Source organism: Coregonus clupeaformis, chromosome 40, assembly GCF_020615455.1.
Source record: "Coregonus clupeaformis isolate EN_2021a chromosome 40, ASM2061545v1, whole genome shotgun sequence".
NCBI classification, from domain to species: domain Eukaryota; kingdom Metazoa; phylum Chordata; class Actinopteri; order Salmoniformes; family Salmonidae; genus Coregonus; species Coregonus clupeaformis.
The window spans coordinates 13165979-13182482 of record NC_059231.1 but is presented as its reverse complement, the minus strand read 5'-3'; the positions used below and the strand labels follow the sequence as shown (position 1 = coordinate 13182482).

The 16504-nt window shown below is 45.2% G+C and overlaps 1 protein-coding gene across 4 annotated transcripts in view; it reads left to right on the top strand.

The window, feature by feature from the left end:
• Positions 1-16504, top strand: part of LOC121555191 (dedicator of cytokinesis protein 9) — a 140792-nt gene that overhangs the window by 6819 nt on the left and 117469 nt on the right. For 2 of the 4 annotated variants that reach the window (XR_006658015.1, XM_045212082.1), the window contains exons 1-2: positions 4813-5052; positions 12455-12571. Coding sequence is in view for 2 of the 4 variants with exons in the window: in XM_045212082.1 (XP_045068017.1) it covers positions 4939-5052; positions 12455-12571 (231 nt within the window). In the remaining 2 variants the exon portion in view is untranslated. Of the gene's footprint in view, positions 1-4812; positions 5053-12454; positions 12572-16504 lie in introns of those variants that run through there. The other 2 variants (XR_006658014.1, XM_045212081.1) reach the window with 1 other exon arrangement.

Here is a 16504-nt window from a genome sequence, read left to right as displayed (position 1 = left end):
CAGGCGGTGGGTCTGGGGCCTGGTGCTGGTGTTGGGAAGGGTGTGATCTGATGAGGAGTGGGTGTGCCTGTTTTGTTACATTCCAGGGTTACGCCTACCCTGTTTTCCCCTGGCTACTGCTGGGAAGGGAAGCCTCAACCTTTGTTGTGTAACTCAGCACCCCGGCCCTGCTCCACTTCGTCCAGCCAGGGTCGGGATGGGATGTCTGGGTAGCTCGGCCCAGGCAGACACCACTCCACACTGAGACCTGGCAGCCATTGTATTAGAGCTTATACCATCTAAAGAGAGCGATTAGTTGTTGGCGTTTTACTATGTGCTAACCGTATCATTGGTATACTGAGCTGAGGAAAAGTCACAATCAGAAGACTGCTATCATTACACAATTTGATAACTGTCCTCTAGTGCCAGATGCAGTGTCCTGGGCCCTACGATACCAATTTCAATGTATGCCATTTTACAAATAAAAGTCCTCACATTACCGAAATGGATAACAAAGTGATTCAGTGATGATGCAGAATGAAACTCAATAAAAGTCAAGGGCTGGCTGATGTAGAGGACTCAAACAGAGGAAGCAACTCTTTCTTCTTAATGACGAGTGCTTCAGAGAAACGTCCGGATGGCAATGAAGGGAAACAGTAACGATGAACGATGAGGATAGCTGGAGTTCTGTCCCTGCTCTGCTTCATCACACTATCAATAGTCTTTAATATCTTAAAGGCACAGCTACACATTATGGACGCAATAGAAAAACAGCTAGCTTTGTATTTACTCTGCACCTTCATAATGCTATAACAGTATACTGTAGTAATACTTTACTAGGGAATAGTATAGCCTAGTATAATAATAATAGTAGTAGAATCATTTACAATGGAACAGTAGCCTGTTTCAACATTCAGTTCCACATGGTTCTTTGTCTCAATAGAAACTGAAAGAATAGCGTCACTCAAGCAACTGGAACAAACCCCAAACTCACACAGCATCTTCCCTCTGCTGTGTAGTTGACTTGACGGTCCTGCAGAGTCTTCCCCTGCTGTGTAGTTGACTTGACGGTCCCGCAGAGTCTTCCCCTGCTGTGTAGTTGACTTGACGGTCCCGCAGAGTCTTCCCCTGCTGTGTAGTTGACTTGTCCTGCAGAGTCTTCCCCTGCTGTGTAGTTGACTTGACAGTCCTGCAGAGTCTTCCCCTGCTGTGTAGTTGACTTGACGGTCGTGTGGGAATGCAGAACCAGAGCTGCAGTGCAGAGAGAGATGAAACGTCTATGAAATCCTCTACATTATACATATTATCTCTCTCTGCTGCAGATAGGAGCAGGGTGTGGAACCAGCTGATCCTGTCCCTGTATAAACACATTACAGCTCCCTGATAATAATAAATAATAATATGCCATTTAGCAGACGCTTTTATCCAAAGCGACTTACAGTCATGCGTGCATACATTTTTTTTATGTATGGGTGGTCCCGGGGGATCGAAACCCACTACCTTGGCGTTACAAGCGCCGTGCTCTACCAGCTGAGCTACAGAGGACCACAGTGCTCTACCAGCTGAGCTACAGAGGACCACAGTGCTCTACCAGCTGAGCTACAGAGGACCACATCAAAGTTATTATGGACCGTTAATGTGCTATTGTTCCTTTATATAGAATAACTACACAGTTAGGGATTAGAACAGATATCTTAATTGTTTCAGCTTGACTAATAGACCATGGATCCACTGTGTCCTGAGTGCTGTGCTAGTCTCAATGTCCAGTCCAGGATCTAGGAGTCCTTCACTGCATGACTGTGTCATTGCTGTTAAAGAAGTGTTGACATCGTGCTAATTTGTAAATGTCGCAATCGATATTAACAGCACAGTAATTAATTTGGATTCCGCTGAGACCGTGACATAGTAAACAAGTGGGTGTTTCAAAGCATGTCTGGTGAAATTCCTCATGGAATTGTGGCGGGCAGGAGGAGTAGCTCGACTACTGTACTTGGTCGCGAGTTAGTTGTTTGCTACGAGAGTCAACATCCAAACAAGACTTTTGTCACTAATATGTGGTGGATGGACCTTGCATTACATCAGCAAATGGGGAGATCGTATGCATACGGTGTAACATAATGAACAACGTATAGCCTTGACGTGGGCCTATAAAGACTTGTCATTCATCGGTTGTTAGTCGTATGAGTGATGACAGTCTTGCACCAAAGTGACATTGCAGACATTGTTTGTCAGAGACAGGAACTCGGATGACTCACCGCTGCTCTGTGAAACCCAGAGAGCTGCCACTGTTTGCCCTCAGGAAGACACAGACTGTCACGAACTCTGATGCGGATGTGGTGCGAATCAATAGCAGGACACAGGAGCTAAGTCAATCCAGACTTTACTAGTAATTCCAAAAATAACAACACGGGTCAAACAACCCGGAGGCGAAACATACGCCACAGTGCGTAAAACACTCCCAAACCGAACGGCGCACGAACAATAGTGCGACGGTATACAAAGAGCGACTGGCAAACAGCACTGCACCAAACGACAGGAAAACAATTACACACAACACATGACAAACAAATGGAACAATATATAGGGTACATAATCACACTAACAGGGAACAGGTGCACAACAACTAGATAAAACCAAACGAACATCGAAAACATACAACGGTGGCAGCTAGTACTCCGGGGACGACGACCGCCGAAGCCTGCCCGAGCAAGGAGGAGGAGCAGCCTCGGCCGAAACCGTGACACAGACGTGTAACTGTAATGTTCTCCAGTCCTTTTCTCAGTCTCCGAGTCTCGAACCTGGGAGGGTGAAGCTAGAGGAAGGTTGTGTATTTCAGGGCCTAGGGCTCCAGCATGTGAGTGGTCTAGTTGGGGACAGGGGTTGAGTTTGGGGGCCAGTGGGGGCAGGGGGATGGGGGTTGAGTGTGGGGGCCAGTGGGGGCAGGGGGATGGGGGGTTGAGTGTGGGTGCCAGTGGGGGGCAGGGGGATGGGGGGTTGAGTGTGGGGGCCAGTGGGGGCAGGGGGATGGGGGGTTGAGTGTGGGGGCCAGTGAGGGCAGGGGGATGGGGATTGAGTGTGGGGACAGTGGGGGCAGGGGGACGGAGGTTGAGTGTGGGGGCGGGGGGACAGGGGTTGAGTGTGGGGGCCAGTGGGGGCAGGGGACTGGGGTTGAGTGTGGGGGCCAGTGGGGGCAGGGGACTGGGGTTGAGGTTGGGGGCTAGTGGGGGCAGGGGGACGGGGGTTGAGTGTGGGGGCAGTGGGTCAGTGGTAGCGGAACAGCTGTAGTCCTCACCAAGGTCCTGCCCCCTCGCGTTGAGCTCTGACACAAGTGTGAAAAGGTAACATCCTCCCTGCTGTGGCCAACTGAGGAATCTGGATGGTCCAACCTACTTGGAGGTGGATTAGGACATGGAATGCCCCTCTGGCAGATGGATCAACAACCAGAGGCTTGTACAGACAGGAGACAAGCCTAATATCTCTCTCTGAGGTCCTGGTGAGGTCCTGGTGAGGTCCTGGTGAGGTCCTGGTGAGACCCTGTGACCACCAGGAGGCAGAAAGGACACAAAAAGATCTGCAGGTCAGAGCTACAGTGGACAGATACAAATTGAACTGTTGACCTTGTTGACTCTATAGATGCAATCACACTGTGTATCTGGAGATGAGGGATTTAGACTGTAGTCACTGTATGATCATCATAAAAAGTCGCCATCTTGGATTTTCTTAAGGGGTGCGCATTCAGTTTCCAACTGAGTCTTGATCAGTTTCCAACTGAGTGGAAAAAGGAGAAAAGAACTTGGTGTTTAGATGGCAGAATGTCTGCGTCAGAACTTGGTGTTTAGATGGCAGATTGTGTGCGTCAGAACTTGGTATTTAGATGGGAGATTGTGTGCGTCAGAACTTGGTGTTTAGATGGCGGATTATGTGGGTCAGAACTTGGTGTTTAGATTGCAGATAATGTGGGTCAGAACTTGGTGTTTAGACGGCAGATTATGTGGGTCAGGATTTGTGAAAGATGTTTTCTGAGTCTACACTACAAACTCAATCTGCGGAGCTGATTCAAGCTGATAACTGATGTTGAGATGGGAAAAACCAGTACTCACCGGTTCTGCTGTGTTCCCTCGCAGATATGAATTCTCCAGATATTTGTCAAATACCTTGAATAAATGACATAGTGTGTGTTGATGGTAGTACGCTATTCTAGTCTCTCTACCTTCTCTATGTTTATTCTCCATGCCGAAATGGGAAGCAGCTCTATTTGCAACAGTTGTTACATAAGGCCTGGGGCAATGGACTGGACAGTCCCTTGAACTAGAAGACCAGTGGAATGGAAGGTGTCTTCTTTTGTCAGCCTGTGTCATTTGAGTCCAGGTGGAAGCTGAGGGGTCAGATGACTGCAGGAGGAGGAGTGTGAGTGTGTGTGAATGAGGAGTGTAAATGTGTGTAAATGATGAGTGTGAGTGTGTGTGTGTGTGTGTGTGTGTGTGTGTGTGTGTGTGTGTGTGTGTGTGTGTGTGTGTGAATGAGGAGTGTGAGTGTGTGTGTGTGTGTGTGTGTGTGTGTGTGTGTGTGTGTGTGAATGAGGAGTGTGAGTGTGTGAGTGTGTGTTTGTGTGAATGAGGAGTGTGAGTGTGTGTAAATGATGAGTGTGAGTGTGTGTGTGTGTGTGTGAATGAGGAGTGTGAGTGTGTGTGTGGAGGCTGTAACTCCCCCTGGCAGGCAGCACAGCTGAGTGTGGGAGGGGCCGTGTCTCTCCGTAGCCTGGGTGTGAGTCTAGGACTGGGAGGCTCAGACGTTCAGACACAGAGTAGTCTGAGAGAGAGAGAGAGAGCTATAGGGTGGCTCTGGAGAACTTCCCTAACTTTACCCTGCATAAGGCTTTTCTCCATTGGACATGCTGGCTGCCTGCTGCTGATGCTCTTTGGGATCTAGTGAGGAGATTTGTGGCCACAGCTGTCGAAAATGCAAGGAAGGGCTAACAAAACCCCTAAGAAGGAGCTGGTGATTGACTCTCCCCAGCAGTACAAGAGTTTGGCTGTAGCCGAGGTAGAGGTGGAGGCAGTGCCACAGGTGGCGGTAAGTCACGGAATGAGGGGGTTACCTAGCCATGGTTTCAGTTGAGACTTTAGTAGTTGGCTGAATTTCTTTACCACATGTTTTGGGTTGGAAACTTGAAGCGGTAGCTGAAATGGTTGTGTTACTTCATCACATTTCAGCAGTGCTTGAGGATATTGTTTACAGTCAAATATCTGTAGCACTCGATATTCCTTGTTGTTGTGTACTTGTAGCATAACTGTTGTGAAGTCAGGTGTCTGGAACCTCTGAGCTGGCCTTGCCCTGCTAGCAGCTTCATGGCGAGTCTGGAACCTCTGAGCTGGCCTTGCCCTGCTAGCAGCTTCATGGCTAGTCTGGAACCTCTGAGCTGGCCTTGCCCTGCTAGCAGCTTCATGGAGCTAATCCTTTTATCAGATCTAAATTATTCCTCACAATGGTGCAGGCTCACATTTCAAATGTGCATTGTGTCTAACAGTGGAGAGGAACGTTGGACAAGACCAAGGTACTGAATTGCAGTCTTTAGAGGTAATTACTGTAGTGTATTCCTCTTATAACAGTACCCTCCTTGCTCCTTCAGCTCAGAAGTCAATCATAATAACAGACGTACTGTTCAATCCACAGCAGGTTGAATTTGTCATCTAATTGTTCTTGGATTACCTGAGCAGCGTATTTAAACCAAAGTGAAACACCAATCGTATCCAATATAAAGGCACCACGTACTGCACCGTTGTTCCAGTGTAAAGCAGTAGTGTAGTAGGAGATGGAAGCTGAGGCCCGGGGAAAGACCGTTGTTCCAGTGTAAAGCAGTAGTGTAGTAGGAGATGGAAGCTGAGGCCTCCTGGGGAAAGACCGTTGTTCCAGTGTAAAGCGGTAGTGTAGTAGGAGATGGAAGCTGAGGCCCGGGGAAAGACCGTTGTTCCAGTGTAAAGCAGTAGTGTAGTAGGAGATGGAAGCGGAGGCCCGGGGAAAGACCGTTGTTCCAGTGTAAAGCAGTAGTGTAGTAGGAGATGGAAGCTGAGGCCCGGGGAAAGACCGTTGTTCCAGTGTAAAGCAGTAGTGTAGTAGGAGATGGAAGCTGAGGCCCGGGGAAAGACCGTTGTTCCAGTGTAAAGCAGTAGTGTAGTAGGAGATGGAAGCTGAGGCCCGGGGAAAGACCGTTGTTCCAGTGTAAAGCAGTAGTGTAGTAGGAGATGGAAGCTGAGGCCTGGGGAAAGACCGTTGTTCCAGTGGAAAGCAGTAGTGTAGTAGGAGATGGAAGCTGAGGCCCGGGGAAAGACCGTTGTTCCAGTGTAAAGCAGTAGTGTAGTAGGAGATGGAAGCTGAGGCCTGGGGAAAGACCGTTGTTCCAGTGTAAAGCAGTAGTGTAGTAGGAGATGGAAGCTGAGGCCTGGGGAAAGACCATTGTTCCAGTGTAAAGCAGTAGTGTAGTAGGAGATGGAAGCTGAGGCCTGGGGAAAGACCGTTGTCAGAGTGGCAGAGTTGGACTTGAAAATTTGGCTCCAGAAGAAGCTATTTGTTAACTCTTTCTCTTCAAGGGCTCGGTTTGTTTATGAAGCTAATATTCCAGATGTGACAGATTAAGTAATAACTATGTTATACTCCTTTAGACTGATTGTTTTATAATTGTAAGGCTTTTGTCACTGCAAATGTCACGAAATATGGTGAGTAGAACTGCCATTTCTATCAAAAGGCTAAAACTTCCTGGAGGCACTTGTTGTTATAAAGGGATAGTTGCTGTTTCAAATCACATGCACTATTTAACCATGTTGTCACTGAGCCACACTACCCATCGTTTGTGGTAAGTCTCTGGATGCCCTCATGTAATATAATAATATATGCCATTTAGCAGACACATTTATCCGAAGCGACTTACAGTCATGCGTGCGTACATTTTAAGTGTGGGTGGTCCCGGCAATCGAACCCACTACCCTGGTGTTACAAGCACCATGCTCTACCAGCTGAGCTACAAAGGACCACTTGTGCTATTATCTCCGAGGCAAAAACACAGTGGGTTCTGTGCTGTGCTGTACTGTACTTTACTGTGCTGTAGGTGGATCAGGGTCGTCACTGCAGCAGTGGACTGGACTGTGGTCATGGCGGTGGGCTGAGGGAGTGAGAATGACTGGGCTACAGTCAGTGAATAGACATTTTCTTATCCAGGCTTACTCGGTGGTTTGTCTGAATATGCTAGTCTGGTCCCTGACATAGGCATATGGAAAACCTCAACGGTCATGTGGACGGTGGGAGGAAGGTTGACAATGGGCAAGATTCTAGTCATGAGGGAGAGTGTAGGCTCAGGAATCAATCAGTAGTGAAGTGGTAAAGTAGTTGTGATATTGGTAAAGTAGTTGTGATATTGGTAAAGTAGTTGTGATATTGGTAAAGTAGTTGTGATATTGGTAAAGTAGTTGTGATATTGGTAAAGTAGTTGTGATATTGGTAAAGTAGTTGTGATATTGGTAAAGTAGTTGTGATATTGGTCAAGTAGTTGTGATATTGGTAAAGTAGTTGTGATATTGGTAAAGTAGTTGTGATATTGGTAAAGTACTTGTGATATTGGTAAAGTACTTGTGATATTGGTAAAGTAAATGTATACTGTTTGTCCTCAAGTCCCTGTTGTGAATTTAAAGAGCTTTTTGTGTTTTCTTTAATAGTGAGTAACGTACAGTTGTCTACAGTAGGCTAATGATTGACTTACTGTTGTAAAATCTGTCAGCAGTCACCTGACCCCCAGGTGTGTCATGCTCAGGAGGTGTCTGGAAGAATCCCTGTTTAATGAGGTTTCTACAGTATTGGCTCCTGTGGGCTTAACAGTAAACACAACTGTCATATTCAATGTGCAGTCACTGACTTAGAGGCAGGTTTTTTTCTTTCAAAGAATGTAGCAGGCCATGAACAGGTTAATACCTGGGATCAGGACAGGTTACCTTTGTTTATAAGGTTATGTAGCTAGGGCTTACAGTAAGCCGTCTCTATGGCAGGTTGTTTTACAGTAAGCTGTCTCTATGGCAGGTTGTTTTACAGTAAGCTGTCTCTATGGCAGGTTGTTTTACAGTAAGCCGTCTCTATGGCAGGTTGTCTTACAGTAAGCTGTCTCTATGGCAGGTTGTTTTACAGTAAGCTGTCTCTATGGCAGGTTGTCTTACAGTAAGCTGTCTCTATGGCAGGTTGTTTTACAGTAAGCTGTCTCTATGGCAGGTTGTCTTACAGTAAGCCGTCTCTATGGCAGGTTGTCTTACAGTAAGCCGTCTCTATGGCATGTTGTTTTACAGTAAGCTGTCTCTATGGCATGTTGTCTTACAGTAAGCTGTCTCTATGGCAGGTTGTCTTACAGTAAGCCGTCTCTATGGCATGTTGTTTTACAGTAAGCTGTCTCTATGGCAGGTTGTCTTACAGTAAGCTGTCTCTATGGCAGGTTGTCTTACAGTAAGCTGTCTCTATGGCATGTTGTTTTACAGTAAGCTGTCTCTATGGGAGGTTGTCTTACAGTAAGCCGTCTCTATGGCAGGTTGTTTTACAGTAAGCCGTCTCTATGGCAGGTTGTCTTACAGTAAGCTGTCTCTATGGCAGGTTGTTTTACAGTAAGCTGTCTCTATGGCAGGTTGTTTTACAGTAAGCTGTCTCTATGGCAGGTTGTCTTACAGTAAGCTGTCTCTATGGCAGGTTGTCCTTGTGTAGCAGTGGGGCCCCACACACACCAGCAACTCTGCTCTGTGATCATAGCGATGTGGACATTTCAGTTGACAGAGGATGAGCATGCACACACACACACACACACACACACACACACACACACACACACACACACACACACACACACACACAACTCATCTGTCTAGACTGTTATCTCCCAGCAGTCTGTATTCATGTCTCCTCACTCAGCTGGCCTGAAAGCTTGACTCTGTCAGCCATCATTCCCCTCCTTGTCTCAGTGTGTTAGAATGTGTGTGTGTGTGTGTGTGTGTACGTGTGTCAGACCTCACTGCGGGTATGTTTGGGCAGTACGTGTGTATGTGTGTGTATTCATGCTTGCATAAGCCATCGCCACTCTTCTGAAGAATGTCTGATAATGCCCCAAAGGCTGGGAGCAGACAGGAAGACACCCTCCTCCTCACGGTCTTGCACTTGTCCAATGGACTGTGACTGCGAAAGGGACAGAAACTGGGATCTCTCCGGTCAACACTGAAGTGCTGACTGTGTTATTAGCCGCTAGCAACACATCTTAAAACTGGTCCATTAACAAGACTCCCCCTCTGAGATCATCATACTAGGATGTCGAAGCATCTGTACTGCTGCTCAACCCCAAGTCAGGCTAGCAACACGCTATCTCTCTGAGATAAACTCACACAGGCTTCATCTTTATAGTCATGATCTACTGGAGCTGTTGAGAGTGTAGAGATTTAGTCATCTCAAGCTGTTGAGAGTGTAGAGATTTAGTCATCTCAAGCTGTTGAGAGTGTAGAGATTTAGTCATCTCACGCTGTTGAGAGTGTAGAGATTTAGTCATCTCAAGCTGTTGAGAGTGTAGAGATTTAGTCATCTCAAGCTGTTGAGAGTGTAGAGATTTAGTCATCTCAAGCTGTTGAGAGTGTAGAGATTTAGTCATCTCAAGCTGTTGAGAGTGTAGAGATTTAGTCATCTCCAGCTGTTGAGAGTGTAGAGATTTAGTCATCTCAAGCTGTTGAGAGTATAGATTTAGTCATCTCAAGCTGTTGAGAGTATAGATTTAGTCATCTCAAGCTGTTGAGAGTATAGATTTAGTCATCTCAAGCTGTTGAGAGTATAGATTTAGTCATCTCAAGCTGTTGAGAGTGTAGAGATTTAGTCATCTCACGCTGTTGAGAGTATAGATTTAGTCATATCACGCTGTTGAGAGTATAGATTTAGTCATCTCAAGCTGTTGAGAGTATAGATGTAGTCATCTCAAGCTGTTGAGAGTATAGATTTAGTCATCTCAAGCTGTTGAGTATAGATTTAGTCATCTCAAGTTGTTGAGAGTATAGATTTAGTCATCTCAAGCTGTTGAGAGTGTAGAGATTTAGTCATCTCAAGCTGTTGAGAGTGTAGAGATTTAGTCATCTCACGCTGTTGAGAGTGTAGAGATTTAGTCATCTCAAGCTGTTGAGAGTGTAGAGATTTAGTCATCTCAAGCTGTTGAGAGTGTAGAGATTTAGTCATCTCAAGCTGTTGAGAGTGTAGAGATTTAGTCATCTCAAGCTGTTGAGAGTGTAGAGATTTAGTCATCTCAAGCTGTTGAGAGTGTAGAGATTTAGTCATCTCCAGCTGTTGAGAGTGTAGAGATTTAGTCATCTCAAGCTGTTGAGAGTATAGATTTAGTCATCTCAAGCTGTTGAGAGTATAGATTTAGTCATCTCAAGCTGTTGAGAGTATAGATTTAGTCATCTCAAGCTGTTGAGAGTGTAGAGATTTAGTCATCTCACGCTGTTGAGAGTATAGATTTAGTCATCTCACGCTGTTGAGAGTATAGATTTAGTCATCTCAAGCTGTTGAGAGTATAGATTTAGTCATCTCAAGCTGTTGAGAGTATAGATGAAGTCATCTCAAGCTGTTGAGAGTATAGATTTAGTCATCTCAAGCTGTTGAGAGTATAGATTTAGTAATCTCAAGTTGTTGAGAGTATAGATTTAGTCATCTCAAGCTGTTGAGAGTATATATTTAGTCATCTCCAGCTGTTGAGAGTATAGATTTAGTCATCTCCAGCTGTTGAGAGTATATATTTAGTCATCTCACGCTGTTGAGAGTATAGATTTAGTCATCTCACACTGTTGAGAGTATAGATTTAGTCATCTCAAGCTGTTGAGAGTATAGATTTAGTCATCTCAAGCTGTTGAGAGTATAGATTTAGTCATCCCAAGCTGTTGAGAGTATAGATTTAGTCATCTCAAGTGGTCTGTGTCTTTATGGGCCACTATGTATTCTTACTGCTTGATTAGTGGATGTCTGAACTGTGCCATGTCGTATACACTACCATGATATATACCACCAACATAATCATATAGCAAAGTCCCCTGTGTTTCAGTGGATTCATATAGTTCAATGGACATTGTCATAGTCAGTGATAGATGTGGTCTGTAGCAGCACTATCGATGTATCTTATGTAACTCCACTGCCGGCTGTGGAACAGCTTGTCCAAGCAGAAGACATTACGTGAGACGCAAAAGCTACAGATGATTCCCTCTGGAATGAAATCCACATTCTTACCTGCGTAAGGCATTATGTTGATATGAACAACAATGCAGCACAATTCTGTTTTCAAAATACCCCAAAAGTCAATTATATAAAGGTTCAATGTTTTTTTAGCTAACTGTAATCATGTCGATCAGAAAACCAGATGGTTTGGAAGGCGAGGTCCAAACATTCATTTATAGATTATCAAGCGAATTCTCTAAACATTAGATAATGTAGCTCGAACTCGTGGCGATGAGCTGTAGTGTGCTCCAGCTCCTTAGTGACGGGACAGAGCTATGTGTTAGCTGTCAGAGAGTGACATGATGTCATAATGACATGATGTCATAATGACATGATGTCATAATGATCCTCCCCTCCATCAGTGAGCTCGTAAAGGCGGATGGATGTGTTCTCTAATGGGCGGCTGCTGGCTGGAGCCCCCCGTAGGGTTGTCAGATAGCATGGGTAAGGACAAGGACCCAGCAGCTACAGATTCTCCGAGCTCAACTTACGATACTGACTGCGTCCCAAAGTGTACTACTTTCGACAAGGGCCCACTGTCACTTCTTAGCTCTCCTTTTGAAGTACACAGTGAGACTCCGCCCTCTTTATGTCGTGTGTTAAGAGTTGAGAGAGTCGTCCCTAAAAGAGATGTCCACCTTTTACATAGCAGTCCTCTGGTCAAATCCAGACCAGAGTTTCAATAGGGCTGTCTAATGTTTACCTTGCAGAGTGATGAACTCCTACTCCGGAATGGCAAAGTGATGTTATTACCTTTGAAGTACATTGAGATGCTGTCCTCTGTCAAATCAGGCCTGTGAGCCATGGAGAGCACTACACTGTTGTATCACTGACTCCACATCCCTCTCGTACCTTTATACCTGGGGTAAATGAGGCCTTCACTTTCCACATGAACGTTTAGTGCTCATCGAGTTCGACTGAGTCTCTCTGAAGGTGAGCCCTCACCACTCTGCTCCAGAGAAGCTCTTTCCTTCACTTTAGAAGGGATCCTTTAATTAGTCTCCTGTGTGATTGTGAAATCCTCCTGGAAAGCGGTATGTAGACAGCTATGGTTTCTTACCTTGACTCCAATTCACTTTACGGCACTATGCCCTTCATCTTTGATTTCTCTTTCAAATGACACCTGGTCACGATGGTGATATATTCTTCTGTTTTATTTGTGTCTGTGTAAACGCCTGTATATTAACAGCATGTTGTCTGTGTGTTTCCCCAGGTGAAGCCCAAAGTTATCGAGCCACTGGACTATGAGAGTGTTCTTGTCCAGAGGAAGACCCAGATTCTCAGCGATGTCCTCCGGGACATGCTGCAGTTCCCCCTGGAGGACTTCCAGGTGAGTCACCGCTGACCTTCTGACCTGTTACTAGAACGAGGCTAAGATACCATTTGTGTGTCCCACATGGCTCCCTTTTCACTATATAGTCCACTGCTTTTGAGCAGGGCTCATAGATTATCATTTGAGACCAAGCCCATGGGATTGTACTTGAAGATAGAATAGATTATCATTTGAGACCAAGCCCATGGGATTGTACTTGAAGATAGAATAGATTATCATTTGAGACCAAGCCCATGGGATTGTACTTGAAGATAGAATAGATTATCATTTGAGACCAAGCCCATGGGATTGTACTTGAAGATAGAATAGATTATCATTTGAGACCAAACCCATGGGATTGTACTTGAAGATAGAATAGATTATCATTTGAGACCAAGCCCATGGGATTGTACTTGAAGATAGAATAGATTATCATTTGAGACCAAGCCCATGGGATTGTACTTGAAGATAGAATAGATTATCATTTGAGACCAAGCCCATGGGATTGTACTTGAAGATAGAATAGATTATCATTTGAGACCAAGCCCATGGGATTGTACTTGAAGATAGAATAGATTATCATTTGAGACCAAGCCCATGGGATTGTACTTGAAGATAGAATAGATTATCATTTGAGACCAAGCCCATGGGATTGTACTTGAAGATACAATAGATTATCATTTGAGACCAAGCCCATGGGATTGTACTTGAAGATAGAATAGATTATCATTTGAGACCAAGCCCATGGGATTGTACTTGAAGATAGAATAGATTATCATTTGAGTAGATTGCTACAGAATAATTGTCCAGAGGAGCCAGTGAGATAAGGGTGGATGTCATTCATTGCTGACAGTAAACAATCTGTAAATGTCGATAAGATCTTGATGCATGTAGTTTCCATACTGATATACCATGTGAATAATTGCTATCAACTCAATGTAATCTATCAACATCAAATAAAATAAAATAGTATCTGTGACATGCGCCGAATACAACTGGTGTAGACTTTAGCGTGAAATGCTTGCTTTCGAGCCCTTCCCAACGATGCAGTTTAAAAATAAAATGGTAACACGAGGAATACAATTAAATACACAAGAATGGATCTACAGTGCCTTCTGAAAGTATTCAGACCCCTTGATGTTGTTACGTTACAGCCTTATTCTAAAATGGATTAAATAAATAAAAATCCTTAGCAATCTACACACAATACCCCATAACGACGAAGCGAAAACAGGTTTGTAGAAATGTTTAAAAAATATATATAAATAAACTGAAATACCTTTTTTACATAAGTATTCAGACCCTTTGCTATGATGCTTGGAATTGAGCTCAGGTGCATCCTGTCTCCATTGAGCATCCTTGAGATGTTTCTACAACTTGATTGGAGTCCACCTGTGGTAAATTAAATTGATTTGGAAAGGCACACACCTATCTATATAAGGTCCCATAGTTGACAGTGCATGTCAGAGCAAAAACCAAGCCATGAGGTCGAAGGAATTGTCCGTAGTGCTCCGAGACAGGATTGTGTCGAGGCACAGATCTGGGGAAGGGTACCAACACATTTCTGCAGCATTGAAGGTCCCCAAGAACACAGTGACCTCCATCATCCTTAAATAGAAGAAGTTTGGAACCACCAAGACTCTACCTAGAGCTGGCCGCCCGGCAAAACTGAGCAATCGGGGGAGAAGGGCCTTGGTCAGGGAGGTGACGATGAACCTGATGGTCACTGACAGAGCTCCAGAGTTCCTCTGTGGAGATGAGAGAACCTTCCAGAAGGACAACCATCTCTGCAGCACTCCACCAATCTGGCCTTTATGGTAGAGTCGCCAGACGGAAGCCACTCCTCAGTAAAAGGCACATGACAGCCCGCTTGGAGTTTACCCAAAGGCATGAGAAATCAGATTATCTGGTCTGATGAAACCAAGAATGAACTCTTTGGCCTTAATGCCAAGCGTCACATCTGGAGGAAACCTGGCACCATCCCTACAGTGAAGCATGGTGGTGGCAGCAGCATGCTGTGGGGATGTTTTTCAGCGGCAGGGACTGGTAGACTAGTCAGGATCGAGGGAAAGATGAACGGAGCAAAGTACAGAGCGATCCTTGATGAAAACCTGCCTTTGGAAAGTATTCAGACCTCTTGACTTTTTTCACATTTTGTTACGTTACAGCCTTTTCCCTCATCAATACCCAATAATGACAAAGCACCTTTGGCAGCGATTACTGCATTCAAGTCTTCTTGGGTATGACGCTACAAGCTTGGCACACCTGTATTTGGGGTGTTTCTACCATTCGTCTCTGCAGATCCTCTCAAGCTCTGTCAGGTTGGATGGGGAGCGTTGCTGCACAGCTATTTTCAGGTCTCTCCAGAGATGTTAGATCGGGTTCAAGTTCGGGCTCTGGCTGGGCCACTCAAGGACATTCAGAGACTTGTCCCGCAGCCACTCCTGCGTTGTCTTGGCTGTGTGCTTAGGGTCGTTGTCCTGTTGGAAGGTGAACCTTCGCCCCAATCTGAGGTCCTGAGCGCCCTGGAGCAGATTTTCATCAAGTTTCTCTCTGTACTTTGCTCTGTTCATCTTTCCCACGATCCTGACATGTCTCCCAGTAACTGCCGCTGAAAAACAGGGTTAGGCCTATCTCTGTCCCCATTCAGCAGGACTTAGCCCATGTCATCCTCTCAAACGTTCCGTTGTTACACGACATGTAACGCCCAGGGTGGAAACTATGCAATGGGAATCTGGCGCTTCAGGAAGTGAGAACTCTTTGGAAGATGCTCTTAACAGTGACAGGAATGACACTTGTATCAGCAAAACTTGACCCTTCCTCACTGTCTCACGATCCAACAGATATTTTTTCTCTCTCGTCTACTGAGAGGTTTCTTTTGTTTCAGAAGCCATAATGGTTTTTACATATTTCCCTTGAAAAATAAGTGTTTTAAAGAAAGGTTCGATTTCCTAGATTTATTCAGCGTGTTAACAGTTTTTTTGCTTCTTGGCTGTATTGCCAGAACAGAAGAATACTTACTGGAGCTTACTCATGGACTATCAAGCTATCCAATTCTTCATTCAACAGTGTAACGCTCTGCTCTGGCCATGACATACGAGTCCTGCGTACCGTACACTACAAGCAGCGTGTTGTGAAGGGAGCGACAGGCGATGACATCTGAAGACACCGTGACTGAGTCAGATGACTACCTAAACCCAGCTGGACCTTTCAATCGTGGGCATTCCGTGTTATAGGCAGGTAAAGGGGGTATTTGGTGCTATTAAACTCCCAGACACTGATGACTGTGAAGCGATAGGAGCCTATAAATCCAGTCCAGACCTGGAGCTCATCTGATCACACTGCTAGTCTGTGTGCTGTTCTTGGCTGGTGTGTAAATCCTTTTGTTGGCAGACACTGCCTCAGCTAAGGACCCACTGTCAGGTTTCTCTACCCTGCTGTCCTCCCAGGAATGTCAAGACACTATTCCTCCTTTTCTTCATCTTCCTCCTCTTCATCATCTTCCTCCTTTTCCTCCTTTTCCTCCTCTTCATCCTCTTCCTCTTCCTCCTCTTCCTCCTCTTCCTCTTCCTCCTCTTCCTCTTCTTCTTCCTTTTCCTCATCCTCCTCTTCCTCCTCTTCTTCCTCTTCCTTATCCTCCTTTTCCTCTTCCTCATATAATCCTCTTCCTTATCTTCCTCTTCATCCTCTTCCTCCTTTCCCTCCTCTTCCTCATCCTCCTCTTCCTCATATTCCTCTTCCTCCTCTTCCTCCTCTTCCTTCTCTTCCTCCTCTTCCTCCTTTCCCTCCTCCTCCTCTTCCTCCTCTTCCTCCTCCTACTCTTCCTATTCCTCCTCTACCTCCTTTTCCTCCTCTTCCTCCTCTTCTTTTTTTTTTTTTTTTCACCTTTATTTAACCAGGTAAGCCAGTTGAGAACAAGTTCTAATTTACAACTGCGACCTGGCCAAGATA